The following is a 16,186-nucleotide window of genomic DNA, read 5'->3' as shown; positions in this document are numbered from 1 at the left end:
CTGCAGTATTTTCTCTTTTCATTTCTGTATTTTGTCTCTTGGAAAGTTCCCTATCCCTATTTTGGCAGTGAATAATAATAAAGAAACATTTTTTTGCTGCATAATTTAGGGCTGGCATTCAAAAATATATAAGTACTTCCTTCCCATCTTGCCCACCTCCAAATAATTAAAGTTGGATATAGATAATGAGAATACCATTGGAAAGGCTTATGCAGTGCTATTCCATTAAATATACCTATTTTACAAGTGGTTTTGTGTAGATTTGTACAGATTTCTGTATATTTGACAGATCTGTGGTTGCTTGATAAATTATTTTAAAGAAATTAAAGATACTAATTTTTGAGGGCTTTATTTTATCAACATATTTTATACTTTTTTTGGAATTGTATTCTATCAACAAGAGTTTACTTCCATGGAAATTGTGCACAGTTCATGGTGCATCATGGACTTTGCACCCAGACCTGTGTGCACTAACAGGCTTCAGCTGAACTGAACATTTTCCCACGAAGAAAAGATTTCTTCTAAATGTATTAGAAATGAGGAGTCTCATTTTTAATGAGAGGAGCACGGAGAGTGTTTTGAGTTACGTTGTATGTGAATGTCATGGCTTGATGAGATAATATTTGTGATTTCCTCTGGTCACTTACGTCTGTCACCCGAGGCTGAGCATGACTGTGTTTGCTTTTTGGTAACACTTGTGCCACTGATTTCTACTTGAAGAAGGGATTTATACTTATGAAGGATTAACTTTCTGACTTTCGGATATTCTTGAGATCTTCAATCCGAAGATGTTTAGAAGCTGTTAAATGGGACGATTTTCTCTCAGTTTCAATTCAAGGAAAAAGTGTTAGATTGATTTTGAATAAGGTCATGTAGTCTAAAGCAGTGTTTTGTACTCAGCACTTGCACAAATTTGTGTGTGTCAGTGGCAGCACTTTCACACCCCTGGTGTGGAGGAGCAGCACTCATAGACTGGACTTTATCAAGCCGTGGATATCACAGCTCTGTGGGAGGGCATCTGTGAATTAAGTTTTTTGGGGTGATTGCTGCTCTGAATCTACCGTTACCCTGACCAAGGAGAATTGTTCTTGATGATAAGATCAATTTTAACTATTCAGCATTAAATCTTCCTGCATCACACAGGGCAGGCACTGGTTTACTTTATCTTAACCAAATTAGGCACAGCGGATCTGAGGAGCCCGACTACTCTTTATTTTTGGCAAAAATCAAGCCTCAGATTCTAAGTTTTGGTTAGAAACTGTCTCATATTGACGTTTCAGCACTTTAATCAGGAAATAGCAGGGGGAGGAGAGAACTGGCAGGGCTTGCTGCATTTGTGGCTCTTTCTGGGCAGCATTTGCCTGACTGGAGCTGCATTTTCAGCAGAGAGCAGAGAGACATGTAATGCAAAGGCTGGTTCAAGGCTGGCACTGCACACCAGTGCTGCTCTGAGAACCAAGCCTGGGTCTATTTAGGTAGGAGGACATCACAGAAATGTTATATATTTGATTTCTTCAGAGCAAAAAAAAAAGTCTTGAGGGCTTTCTTCCTGTTTTAGGTCAGTTTTAGCGAGTGTTGCTTAGGTTTTCTTCCATCAAATGTTCTTTTATTTCTCTGGTTGTTCTTCCATTTTGATCACATTTACAGTAATAATGCATTTCTCCCTCCCACTCCTCCTACTCAACAGCCACACACAGATAATTTCTGACCTGCTGGCTTGTTTATCAACAGCATTGACGGTGGTAAATGTTCCACTTTGTTTTGGAGCTATTTTGCAATATGGGGTAATACCTAAACGAGGTGGATTTACTCAGCCTGGCTGTGACAGGCCCTGGATATTTCACAATACAAAGCTGGGTATCACTGAAAAGATAGCTTATTAATGGGTTTATTCCTTATGTATAATTTGTTGGCATGTGCTTCCATCTGTTTGGAATGCTGGGCCTTCTGCTCCCTCCACTGGGACAATATGTCTGGTTATGGTGCTGGTCTGTCAAATTGAATCATTGAGTTGATCTAGGCAGGAAAACCCAACCAAGGCAAAAATCTCCTTTCCCTTCTCTGCCTCCCTTGGGCTGGATCATTTCTGGCATTCATTTTACATTGCATTCCCATAAAATATTGCCTTGGTACAGCTGAAGAACAAGTGAATTACTGGGCAGGTTTGAGGAAAATGAGCAAAGGTTTGCCAACACTGGATGCTCTTAAGCTGGAACTGGACTTGGAGAAAGAAAAAGAGAATGGGGCAAAAGCAGTGCAGGATTTGACATTTACAATAGAGATGCTTGTGAAATGCATTTTGCACAACATTTTGAAACACCAGTGTGCTGAGAGCCTATCTGGCTGTGCTTGTTTTTACAATTAAGATTTCATTAGAATTAGTAAGTCTTGTTGTCTTTCTTGAACTATGTGGTTTTTTCTCTCCAAATGTGGTTTGGTTTTTTTTTTCTTCCATGTGGAAAACTTGTTTTTAATGCAAATTAATACTCCAACCAGAAAGTGCTTTGTCTGGGTATATCTAGGGAGTAATTAGGGCTTGGAGCCCTGACAAATTTGGTGGGTAAGCACCAAGGAAATTTTGCATGCTTTTTACCAAACATTTTCAATTATTGCAAAACCCCATAAATCTGTGAGCAGAACTGAATCTGTTTTACTTCAGGGTGTTCCTGTTCTTAAAAACCTTGACAGAAAGCAGAAAATTTATGTAATTCTGAGCAATCCTTTACATGACCATTACAACCCCCTCTTTTACACAGCCTTAATTCTTTGAAGTAGCTGAATTTTATCCATCTTGGCCTCAATCTGCCTGATCTAATAAAAACCTCCAGCGTTATATTGCATATTGTCGTTGTAAAAACTCACGGCTGCTCTAATAGCAAACACTTGCACGTGGCACCGTAACTGAGCTGCATCTCTTTCATTCACCTTCAGAAGGGGAGGTTCGGATTTAGCTGCAAAATCTGCATATGACTAAGAGTCAGGAGACATGTCCAACATCCCCCACCCCAGCAGTGTGAGCAGCAGGGCTTCTGGAGAACTGCTTGTTCACACTGGCTGGGTGTGCAGCTGGGCCACGCGGGGCTTTGGGACTTGGCAGCTCTGGCAGCTCCTCTCTGTGCTTTTCCCCGGCTCGGCAAAGCAGGGCCACGGAAAAACCTGGAGCACCCGCTGTGTGGGCCCAGAGAGAGCACCTGAAACTGCCTCTCCAGAACCAGGAAGGGACATGGCTAATACATAAATATTTTTTTTCCTGTGTTTTTCACCGCTTTCCTTTTATATTTATTTATTTTTTTCCCCAGTTTTTCAGAACTTTGTTTTCTTCTTACGTGACTTTTACCAACATGAGTGTCACATTTTCAGTGACATCCAACCTGCATCCCTTTAATGTGGCCTGGTTTTCAGCACAGGGGCTGCAATGCCCAGCCTGGCAAATCCATCTGAAACTGCTGACATGTCAAACCTCGGTAGGATAAATCAGAGCTGGAGTAGAATATGAATTCTGTGGTGTTTTTTGGTTTGGTTGGTTGGTTTTGCTTTTGTTTATTTCAGAAAATTATGGCCAGATTTTCTTCAGTCATTTGGTTTTGGTTTATTTTTTTGTTGTTTCAGTGGTGGCACAGTGTGTTCATTCTAAGTCAACATTTTTCAGATTTAATATTTTGAAGCTAGACACCTGAAAGCCAAGTTTAGGCACTCCAAAATAAGCCTTAATCCTCATTAGTCCCCAGTGTGTGCAGCTCCCGCTGAAATCAATCAAATACAGCTTTCCATACTTCAACGTGATTTTGTTATGATTAAACAGACACTCATAAAACTTGGACAAGCTGGAATCAAGTTTCACATGAAACTGAATGGACATTTTTTTCCTTAGTGGGATCCTTGTAATTAGTGATTACCAGATGCATTTAAAACGTGTGAAATGCCTGCAGGAATTGGAATTAAGAGTGGGGGAGGGATGCCAAACACCTCAGATCTTCTGCTGGCAACCTTTCATTTCAGCTTTCTGCTCTGCACATAGATGAGGAGGCATGATTTCTATAAAATGTTCAGCTGTGGTTTCACATTAAGCTGATGTTACCAATAGAGGAGTGACTCGTGATTGAAAACCTATTTACTTACAAATAAATAGCAGGTTTAGCTCTTGATGGCTCCCCAGTTTGTTTCAGTGGTCACATTGCTGTCCTTACCGTAGGTTGGTTTTCTAATTCTAGCGACTGTCATAATGATGTTGTTTGTCACTTGGATCTAAAGAGAAGAAGGAGGCTTCTGGGCTCTTTTTGTGATGAACTGGAGGTGTCCCACACAGCCTGAAGGAACATCCCCAGGGCTGTGCCCAGACTGCAGCACAGGAGCAAATGACTCCTCTGGATGAGGCTCATTCTTGGTACCATCTGTTCTCCCACTTGTTATGGAGAGGTGCTGCTTTTGTCATGTTTGGAGTTTTAGTCCAAACCCTCCAGTTCTAAGGGATTATCTTAATGTGGACTGTTTGCTCTTACCCTGCTGTGTGTCCTTTTCTCTGGACGAGGTGTTTTTTGGGGTTTTTTTCCTTCTCTCCCTTCTCTTTGGAAATTCGGTGCTGGACAGTAACTGGTCCTGACCAGAGGAAGCTTGTTAGGAGCTTGTAGAGGGCTTGAACAACACCCTCATGCTCAATAACTTACACATGGCTCCTTTTTTTTCCTCTCCAAGTGATTTAGATCAGAGTCCTTACTCAAATTCCCTTCATTTTGGGATACTTATACCAGATGCTTCCGTGAATATTCTGGAAAATACGAGGACATGTTTGAACTCTAGAGTATTTAAGATAATGGATTCTTTTAGGATGAATAATAAAAGCTCTTTTTGCAACACTTGCAATGTTCCTGCAACTGCTGGCAGTTTGTTCCTTGGGTAGATATTTGCCCCTACAGAGAATGTTATTGCTCCTGCCCTTGCAGAACTGTGGTTGGATGGAAGAGAGGATGATGCTGGGAAGGAAGAAGTATATTCCTGGCTTTTTGACAACCATTTATGAATGAAGAATAAAATAGAGATACAGATGAGACACCATTATCTCTTCTCATTGTAGCTGGATACCTGTTTCTTCTAAGCTTGTTAATCTTTTTATTTCCCCCTTAAAGTCTGATTTTTTTCCCTCCCTGTTCTTGATAGATTCACTGTGAGCAACTCAAAAGGAAGAATAAGGATACAGAGGATCGTCTGGAGTTGTGCCTCCATCAGTGTGTTGAGATGGAAAGGTATTAACTATCTTAATGTTACATGGAGAGACTTCTTTTATTTTTATTTCTTGAAAGGTAATTTACTTTGCATTACTGGAAATCTGTAGTTGAGTGTTCCCCGTGTGTCCATGTATCTTCCAGAGACACAGGTTAATGCTTTTTCTTTCCTGCTTTAATCTGTACTGTGGAGATCTGTTTAAATGTGTGAAACGTGGAAATTTTCTGTCCTCAGAAGAGCAAAATCACAGGGAATAGTGTAGCTTGGAAGGGACCCCTGGACATTGTCTGGACTGACCTCCTGCTTCCAGCAGGGCTGGTTAGGTCAGGTAACTCAGGGCCTGCCTGGGTGAGTTTCAAATACTTCCAAGTATGGAGATTTCACAGCTTCTTTGGGCACCTGCTGCTTCACAAACCAATAATATTTACTCATAATACTGATACTAAGTATTAAGGGCAGTGTGTGGATTTGGGAGAGAGAGAAAAAGAAAAAATTTCTTTAAGGTAACTGCAGATTGTTTGGAGAAGCTTAAGAAATAATATCCTACCCTTCTTTCCTCCTGTAAAGAAGCATTTTGTCTCAGGTTAGTTTATTGTGAAATAACTGAATTGGGAAACCCTTGGGTCTTCCCATTTATTCAAGACACTGTGAGCTGTTGCCAGTGCAGTTTGCCTCCAGCCTGTTTCTGTGAAGGGAGGGAGGCACCAGGTTCCCAGCTGTTGATGACATCCCTGGTGAAACCGTGTGCCGGTCGCTGGCAGTCCTGGAATTGTGACACTGACAGCCACGCAGGGAGATTCCTCTGCCTCTCAGCATCCCCTGCCTTTCAGCTTGGCTGCCTCACAGCTGCCACGGGCGAGGAGTTGGCCTGACTTAACAGGGCGGCTTGTCCTCCGTCAGCTACTGTGTGTTACATTTCCTGGCTGTGTTCCCAAATGGTTTTCATCTGTTCGTTCTGCTTGTGCTGTCAGTAGGTCACTGAAGGTATCTCAGGTCTGCGTGGGAGACACAGACCCCAAATGAATCATGGACTTGTTTTCCTCCAAAGGTTCAGCCCAGCTGTGAGCCCAGGTCAGTAAGGCCTTGGTGAAGCATCCACATCCTGGCCAAGGCTGAAGTAGGAGGCAGCAATGGGCTGTTTGTGTTGATGCCTGATTCGAAAAGAAAGAATAATGATGTAAAGGACCAGTTAAAAATGCCAGCCGTGCAACTGCAGTGCATCAGGATCAGAGTTTTCCACAGAAACTAGAGAATACATGATATGAATAGACCTGTGGTACTTAAGCTGTGTGTGTAGGGCAAGCAGCCAGTCCAGAAAGGGCCGTGGGAGGGAGACCAGTTCAGAAAAGCACATACTGAGGATAGGAAAGTGTCCTGAAAGGGAGTGCAAGCTTTTCTAGATATTGATCTTCACAGAAAAAAGAGCCAGCACTTGAAAACATAGAGATCTGTCCCCCCTTTTCCGTCTTTTAACTCTTAGTTTTCAGTTCTTTCAATGCTTTCCTGCCACCTCTCCCCAGCTTTCTTCATGTGTGGTTTTTCAGTGGGGGAATCCATCTGCTCACAAAGCACACGCTGCTTGGTGGCTCTGCCTGGCCCAGCTTTCCATGGCTGATTTTCATGGCAAAACTTCGGTTCCCTTTCACAGGTGATCCACGCGCAACTACGTGAGCCCTGGCTGGTGAGTCTGGGTGACAGTGCTCCACTCACTGCTTCTCCAGAGAAACAGGCATCTGCAACTCACTCATGGCTCATTTAAAGCCTCAGAAAGTTGGTGGGAATAATTTCATTGGCTTTCCTGAGGTTGGAACTCGGCCCAAATGCTGTCCATCAGGAAGACATTCAATTACAGTGTTGGTAGGATAATTAAGGAGAAGATCCAAGTGAAAAGGGAATGATGCTATTTTCCTGATGTACAAGCTGTTCAGGGTGCAGAAGTGAGGCAGTGGCATGGAAACCCAGTCCCAAAGGACAGGAAGCTCCAGGCAGGGAGGGGAGCAGCACCCTGGGATCAGTAACATGTCATTTAATGCAAACCAACTACTCGTGGTCCTCTTGCATGTTGCAGGTTACTGAGAGGGATTATCAAACACTGAAGACACTGAGGGCCTGTGTATCAGTACCTTTCCTTCTCTCTTCACTGACTCAGGATGGACTATAAGTGCAGCTTCACTTAATCACTGGGCCCTTTGTTGTTGTTTTTTTTTTTTTGGCTTATTTTCAGAGAAACCAGATGTGTTTTCATTAAGAACATGCACCTCTTTTGTTGTCATTTGTGTAATTCTTAAAATTAGGCAAAACTATTAAAGAATAATTGTTTCTGTTCACATTAACAGCCAACAGCTTCTCCAGATGTGGCATTTGACAGCCAAGCAGCTGCTGGCTATTAAATGTGCCTTAAAAGCCCCATTCCTTTGTCATAAAGGGAGCAGGAGTGTAGGGACGTTTATGGGGTGATAGGCAGATGTTTTGGCTACATCAGACTGGAGCGAAAGTTTGAGTGGTTTCTCTGTTAGAGTCACGGTGAGTACATGTTTTAACCCCTATCATACACCTTGTCTTCTGGAGCTCTCTCCTTGAGGCTGCAGTGGGATTGTTTCTAATCTCACACCTCCAAAGCAACAGCGCTTTTTTTGCAGCATCTGGAACACCTCACTCTGCAGTTCTGCCAGGGAGATCTCAGTTGCTGCCTGGCTGGTTCTCCACCTATGCCCTTGAAATACTGGGTAAATTTTTGGGGGTGAAACTTAGGTTAAAAATTTAGGTTGGAAATAATTTGAAATAATGTGTTGCCTTTACCCCCCCCCCCAAACTTTCCTTTTAAGTATATACTCAAAATCCTCAAAGGCAGGTGTTCTTTCTGTGTCTGTACCAGCACAGTATGCTTTAAACCCAATAAAATCTTTTTGTAGTGGTACATGTGAGGTGGAATACAGAACTTGTGGAGCTCAGTTTCAAGAGTTCTGGCTCAAATTCCCAGGCCTAAACTTTGATGGAGACCCTCTTGCTGGGTGTTGAGTATGGGAGTAACACCACTGACCCTTAGGGAATTGCACCACATTGTAACTATTCTTTATCAGCTCAGAATCTGCTAAACTCTAAGAGCTTATGAGGCTACAGAATTTTTTTCTGTAACAAAAGTCCCTCTGTCTTCTTGGCAGAATTTTTTCCTTCCCATTGCTTATTAAACCGGAAATTCTTTATTTAGTCTTAACTGGATAAATTTTTAATATAAAAATCCCAATGTATTTACATGAAAAAAAAATCTCTAAAACTGAATTTGAAGAGAGTAAAAATCCTTTCAAATCATATGGAACTTCAGAGAATAGGCTAATTCTATAGATACACCATAATTTTTAAGAAATATATCCCTAATTTTATTGCTATTTCTAGTCCAAGTTAGATTAAATATTCTGTAATTCAGTCTCATACTCTCCCATATTCTACAGGCCCTTTTCTGAACTGAAGTGCATTATCATAAATAGGGGAAGTACAAGCTGAAGCAGTTGGTCTTGAAATTTGCCATTTTTTAATTTATCCAGACCAGTTTATCCTCCATAATTCAATGCAGAAATTTATTTCTTTCCATGAATCTGCTCCCCAGGCTTAGCCAAGCAAGACTTCTGCATCCCAAATGCCCACCCAAGGGGATGAAGCACACGTTTAACCCTTAGACTCTGGAATTCATTTCCCGTCAAAATCTAACTCTGTGGTGTTGGAGTCTGGCTGTAAATCCTGGCTTAAACCCCTTTTTCACAATTGTTTATGGTGTGTATTTGTGCTTTCACCAATCACAAGAGAATGGCCCGGGCACACCAGCCTTGAAATTAATATTTCAAATAGAATTACATGCCCTGGGTATTAATACTGTGCAATAAATGCCGTGGGATGTGTTGTAGGTATGTCCATTGTCACCTCATAACTGCTATGAGTGAGGAATAATGCCAATTTCCAATGAAAACCAGGGGGAGCCAAGAGCTCACAGATGGTACCAGCAGCAAAGCTGGGACTCTTAAGGGCTTGGACCTGGTTATTTGGAAAACTTGTATTTCTCAGACTTCAATCTCTACTGCTACAAGCCCAAAATATTTGGCTCATCATGTTCTGGCTCCCAGCTTAAAAGTTGAATTGCTGTAAAAAAGTATGCAACCATTAATAAATTTTAAAAAATAATTATTTAGAGCATTATGTGTATTATAATGTTATAAATAATGTTAATAATTATAAATAGGCCAATGGAGCCTAGAAATTGAAGTGGCACAAAGATGTCCCATACAGAAAAAAGTGAAAACTACTTTAAAGGCAGCTGGAAGAAATGAACACATGGGAGAAATGAAAACACCTTTAATGGGGTGCACAGTCAAGTTCTGCATGGATATGGCAACTGGCAAACCAAAGGGAATGTCTTACACTTGGAGGACATGGGTGGAAGGATATTGGCTGCTACTTTTCAGATAGGACATGGAAATCACAAGTGAGGTTGGACTCTTCCCTTTTCCTGCAAGTTGCTAAAACTTATTCTGTGAAATCAGCCTTCTTCAATACACCTATAAATTCTGCTTTCATATAAAATGTCCTAATTTTCCCAAAAAAAGGAAATTTAGCAGCTAACTCAAAGGTTACAAAGAGGAGTAATATTCTAATCTTTTGTTGGCTCCTGCATTAATCACACCATGCTATGTAAGTAGGATGGGTTGTGTAGATTTTATATCTTCCTGTTCTTTAGAAAGCTTTTGCACATAGAAGGGATATACTTTCTCCCATATGACCACATGAGAATGCTTTTAATATTCTCTTATGGTCGATTTTACAAAATATTAAAAAAATGTATCTCCCAAATTTGAAATCATTTCCTTTTCCGTTTGTTAGGGTTTTTTTTTTTTCCTAACATATTGCCTATTTGCATAATTTAATTATTAAAACCCGAAACACCCCATATTAGAAAATGTTGGCAACAGCACAGTACAGGAAAGGTTTTAACGGTACAGAAGTGCACCTGTGAACTTCACAAAACCGAAAGCAGTTTTGGAAATAGTTTTCTGCAGAAGCTGAATGCTGTGTGCCCTCTAGAGCTCATCGGGGGAAGCTCTGGTAATCGGCAGGAACTGTCTTGGTCTGGGGTAGCTCCTAATCACGAGCTCCAGCACTCAGAGCACCCGTGTGCTTGAAAGTCTGGATTCTAAATTGGATCTACACACCAGATATGACTAACAACAAATAAATATCCTGCCTATCAAAGTGGTTAATATTAAAATGCAGATAAATGGAGTAACAGTTTCTCAGTCTAAGAACTGAGGGGAAACCAAGTGCACCAAGAAATCCAGTCAATGAAGTGGCTTTCTGACTTTTGTGATAGTCTTGAAACACGTGGATATTATGGAGCAGCAATGAGTTTGTAGGGATTGGAGCCTTTTGTGGTTCCCTTTCTTTTACCCTGGCACAACCGGGTCCTGCTCTCACCCAGGCACTTCTGAGTGCAGAAAGGAGACTGCAGAGACATGCTGGGAGCAGCTAGAGGTGAACAGCATTTACAGCCACAACATCAAACTCTGGGGAGGAGAGCAGAGGAATGAACCTTTTCTGGCTGAAAAGAAATACTTAAAGCCAACCTCCATCTTTATGGGGTACTTCTCATCTTGATTCATGCTCTGATCTCAGGAGATTATGGTCACCCATCTTCGCTCACTGTGGCTGAGCCAGCAGCAGAGATGAGTGCAACCTGCCTAAGTACTTCCTGCTGCACTCCTGCCAGATTGCTGCCCATCTTTTACTGTCTTATCCTCAGTGTTGCTCCTTTATTTTGAATATTTCTTTTAGGCTAGGCAGTTTTATTTGACCTAAAAGAGTTTATGAAACACTGTCTCTTTTGACCAAGCCGGGTCGTGCTGCCAGCTGGGGATGGTGACTGCAGGAGAGAGTCACTGCTTCTGTGCTGTGGCTTTCCAGTTCTGAGCAGCCTCAAAAGCACTGAGAGCTCTGCACTGTTATATATCCGATTGTTACACAGAGCAATCTCACCCTGGGTCAGGCATGGGAGCCCAGATGGGCTGGAGATACTGTTTTCCAGGGAAGTGCACTGGAGTGCTTGGTCCTGCTGCTGCCTGAGGTCCGGGAAGCTCAGCACGGAATTGCTTAGAAAAAGAAAAATGCCACTTACCGTGGTTTATCCAGGATTCTGCAATATTTAGAGAGACACAGAAGGGCTGGACTCCTTTCCCGAGGTTTGTTGTTTTCCCTCTGCAGTTTTCTCCCGGTGCTGCTGCTGGGGCTCACCTGCCACCCACACACCACTGGGGCTTTGGAAACTGCCACGAGCCTCCTGAGCAGCTGCACCACCATGGAGTCCATGAAAATGTGCTTGAAGAAGGTGTTTCTCTTCATCTTCATGGCTTTGAAAGGCAGTTATGGTCATGAAATTCCAGCTTGTCCAGCTACTAGGTGGCAAGTCAAAAAAACCCCCAGCTTTTGAGTTTTACTGGTCCTTACTTGCTACTGTTGGTGTTTCATTGTAGAACCTCTGCAAATGATTTTTGCATCCATGCCTAATGTAGACATATTTCTGTTAGAGTCTCTGTGTTTAAAATATTGAGAATAAAATGAATCCTGCTATGCTACCAGCACGAAATTCACCACACTTATTTACTCATATCATTAGGATAGATTGGTTTGTTTATTGGGTAATTTTATCAATTTTGCTTCAAGAGTTTCCTCAGAACCTACAGTGCAATCCTTGTCTAAACTGCAAGCAGCATAACTAATAAATTCTTACTGCTTTCAATTTTTCTGGTAGCTTAATTGAATAATTGAGTATTTTCTGCCTAAATAAAGAAGTAATCTTGCTCTAACAGGTTAGTGATACTTTCGAGACTTGCAGTTTGCTTTCTGGTCACGCATTAGTTACATTTAGAGCTGGATTAAGCTGATTAGGAAATTAAGGTCTGGGCTTTCAAAAGAGCTGAATATTTCTTGATAACTCAGGTTGAGCTAGGACATTTGGGGGTTCCTTTTAATTATGCCTCAGTCCATTTCCTGAAAGTCACATTCCCCCATTACATTGCATCAAGTGAATCAGCCCCAGTTGACAGTAAGTTCCGTGAATTTGGAGCCCTCACATGCACATAAGTCCTGCATGTCCTTAGTAGGGAGCAATAAAAGAAATGAATTTTACCACCAAATAAACACCATTTTGCTGTTAATAACTGAGCAACTAGTTTTGCATTTCCAAACCAATTGAACTATTTTGATTGAAATTTATTTAAAGTTGAATTTAAAATTCTTGGAACTGCGTGTGAGCGGGTGGGGTTGAGGACACGTGGCAGCCTTCATACAATCCTCAAAAGGATCGCTTTGGATTTTGTAGGTGCAATGTAGTAAAATTCATAAAGACAGCTTGTGTAACTATTTTAAATGAATTTCTGCCCCAAAAGCACTGAGATAGTGCCCATGTGACAGTGTTTTAGTGCTCTCTGCTTGCACACCAGGAAGGAAGGGAGCAGGAGCTCAGTGCAGGAGCAGCTCTGCTGTCTATGTGCTCACAGTGAGGAGGGAGCTGAAAAATTGACCTGCTCTTTACTTCAAGTTTTGGTGTCAAGTTTAACGTTGCTTTTTCTTCCTAAGCAGGTGTGAAAGTAAAGAGCTGGATGTTGAAATAAGGAACCTGATAGGGAAGAGTAACACTTCCCAGTCGTGTGAGGACCCCAAACCTATTGCACAAGAGACTCCAAACCCTCAGAGAACTTCGTGTTCCCTTAAGGTAAAGGCACTGTGCTTTTGCAATGTTTATCTGCCAGGAAGGAACATTCAGGGGATGTTCCCTGGGTGACTTGGTTATGCATGAAACTTTGGGATTTCTGAAATGATGCAATGAACTTGCTACACATTTATTTTTCCCTCATATAGCTACTTTCTGTTAGGAGGAAGATTGACTGAGAAGTTACGTTTTGCAGTGCTTTAAAAGGTCAGCTAAACCTGCTGATGATCCACTCTGCAGCCACATGTGCCTTTTGGATAACACAGAGCCCTGAAACTATATAACCCCAAAACCACTGTCATTTCTTTAGGTTGTTTGGTAGCTCTGGTTTAACTGAGAATGAGCAGAGGTGTGTGGGAGAGAGATCTTTGGAAGTGTCAGAAAGGCTTTTAGATGAATAGGAAGGAAGAAGGAAGATGCTGATGATTCAAACCCACACTCCTGTGGTATTGCAGACAGAGAATTGTCAGCCACCTGCCAAGGCCCCTGTCTTTGCCTGCAGTGAAGCAGTGGTTAACAAGCATGACAGAAACTTGTTCTCAGGTTTCCATCTCAGTTTCTCTCCTCTCCCCTGAAATAGTGAATATGGTAGAAGGACAAAAGGAATTTCCCTGTTTCCTGGAACTGGGAGCAGAAGGAGTGATTAAGCCCTGAATGCCATCCACCTGCCTGTGTGACACTCCCACGGGCTGGGGGAAGGAAACCTCTGAAGGCTGTACCCCCAGGCATGATGCAGGAAATTGGGGAGGAGGTAAAAGAGAGATAGATGACTCTCTTCGATGAAATCCGAAATTACACACGGCTCCTTTCACATGCAAACCGCCAGCTCCAAAATGAGTCATGACCTCAGGGCACGAAACCGAGCTGAGCCTAAGGAGACACCCCAGGGTCAGACTAGTGGGATTAGAAACAGTGAGAGGGAAGCCACAGGGAGGGATGGGGATTCCCGGATGCAGGGGGAGGAATTAGCACGGTGAAACAGAAGCCAGCCCAGAGTCAAGGAGCATCCAGCTTGGAAATGACAAGCCACAAATGAGCTGTGGAAACACCTGCTTCCCCACGTTAGGCTCCCTCCAGCAGAAGGAGAATAGGAAAGGATTTGAGGAGGAAAAAGAAGGGATGTGCTTTACCTCAGCTGTTTCTGTGGGGTGCTTCGGTGCTCACCCAGAACACCGTGGCAGTATTTGTTCTGTCGTGCCTTTCTCTTTACATTTATGGCACCGTTTTTTGCCTGTGAAAGATGTGTGGTTTTCACAGCTTGAAGGAGGATGGTTTATGATATTTCTGCATTAGAAACATGCTGGGTATTTTTTATTTATACTTTTAAGTCAAGCAACTTTTCACTTGGCTGGTTGTTGAGCTGGACTTCAAGTGAGTGACAGTTTGACAGTAGTGATGGGCTTCAACAACCTCAATATAAGACATTAGGAGCACATGTCTCAGGTTGTGTGGTTTGGAAAAGGAGGTCATATTTTTAACACCTAGCAGACTTTCAGTTATGAAGGTTATGAAATAGTATTTGACAAAAAAAACCCCACACCAGAAAATGTAAGTTGGTGAAATTAGGTGCTGATTTAGACATAAAATAAAGGGAAAATAACATATTTAGGAGGTAGGGAAAAGTTAATAATGAAACAAATCATGACCTTCTGTGTAGTGTTGTTCATTCATCAGGAAGTTATTTGGCAGAGCCAGCAAGTTGTTTTCATTCTGTAATTTCTTTCAGGAGGGGAGAGTACAAATTGCACTCTGCAAAATGGTGTTTCCATCTGAGCTTAAATTGCTTTCAAGACTTACCTGAAAATGTCTGTAAACAGATTCTCCTTCTCACCAGGATTTTTTTCATAGGAATTTATGATATTAGTGTGGCTTTAAATGCAAATATTTGAGAGAGATAAAATGTAGGTCTGCAGAATGAACCCATTCTCAGCACATCCTTCAGCGGTACTACTTTAACTGCAGCTTGTCAGGATGCTGCATTCTCCACTCTGGGAGAGGGAAAAGATTTGCATCAAAAGACAAATATTACCCAAAAGTACTAATGCAGAATGTATTGAGTATATCTAGTGCCTGATCAAGATTTTGAACACAGGAGGGATGTTTCCTGGGGGAGGCGAGGGTGGATAAAGGTATCAAATAGGAAGGGATAACTGGCAGTGTGTGAACATAAAGTAAATTTGCGGAGATACCATATTTCATAGGATCCATTGGTAAAAAAAAAAGGGCCACGATAAACTTTCAAGCCCCTGAACTGTTTTGGGTGTGAAGTGAGAGAAAAAAAAAAATCATTCAAGGGCTATCTGTGCTCACAACCACTGTGTTATAAACTAGAAAATAGCCTGTTTGCTACAGTTCCAAATGATCACCCAGTTATTGTGCCATGAAACCGGGACTTTCATCATCAGACCCGAGTTTGCAAACGCTTGGATACTTGAGTAGCCATGCCCCTGTGGCTGGTCTCCTTGGCACTGCTGCAAACCAGTGGATAAAGGAAATGCTGAAACATGTTCCTGAAACAAAGGAAACGCTGTGCTACGTTTTACTTACTCAGAAACCACGTCTTGCTCTAATTTGATCTGGTTGGTTCCCACCTATAAAGACACGTGTTTGCATCTGCATGTCAGAGAGAGTTTGTAACTGAGCACCACAGAAGGCTGAGGCTGACACACTTGCTGAAGGGACAATCCCTTCCCAGCACACTTCTGTGGTGAAGCACACACACCAGGCTGGGACAGGAGGAGGTATGTTCTTCTTTTGGTTTAGGAGCTAATTTTACTCTTCAACCAGAATCTCTCATTTCTTACCGTTTCACCATGTGCACCGGAATGGGAAGAGGGGCTGTGAAGGATACTGTGGCAAGCACTGCTGGCATAACAGCAGCTTCAGGAACAGAGCCAAAACCAAAGCTCAGCCAGCACATAAGCAAACAAAAGGTTCTCCAGAAGCCACCAAATTTTAACCCAAGTAATCTCAGAGTTAATCTAATTTCTCCAATTATGCAACTGAACAGTACAATAAGTAAAAAATAAAAATCAAAAAAAAATTCCCCAACAAACCTCACAGTGGATACACAATCAGCTGGGGGGGGGGGGGGGGGGAAGAAAAGAAATGACTTTGCCATTTTATCATCATCAAGGAAAGATCACATTTACTTGCATCAAGCCTTTTAATGGGTCTTCGTTTCACTGCACTGAACAGACTAAATTTCCAGAAGTG

General features: G+C 42.0%; 1 protein-coding gene across 5 annotated transcripts in view; it reads left to right on the top strand.

Annotated features, from left to right (window-relative positions):
* TNIP3 (TNFAIP3 interacting protein 3) overlaps positions 1-16,186 on the top strand; it is a 58,648-nt gene that overhangs the window by 19,616 nt on the left and 22,846 nt on the right. For all 5 annotated transcript variants that reach the window (XM_027658890.1, XM_027658891.1, XM_027658892.1 and 2 more), the window contains 2 exons: positions 5,155-5,240; positions 12,841-12,973. In XM_027658890.1, coding sequence (XP_027514691.1) covers positions 5,233-5,240; positions 12,841-12,973 — 141 coding nt within the window. In that variant the 5' untranslated portion in view covers positions 5,155-5,232. The remainder of the gene's footprint in view (positions 1-5,154; positions 5,241-12,840; positions 12,974-16,186) is intronic.

This window comes from Corapipo altera, unplaced genomic scaffold, assembly GCF_003945725.1.
Source record: "Corapipo altera isolate COAL_440 unplaced genomic scaffold, ASM394572v1 255, whole genome shotgun sequence".
NCBI lineage: Eukaryota > Metazoa > Chordata > Aves > Passeriformes > Pipridae > Corapipo > Corapipo altera.
Note: the sequence above shows the minus strand (reverse complement) of the source record. Positions and strands in the feature narration are given on the sequence as shown.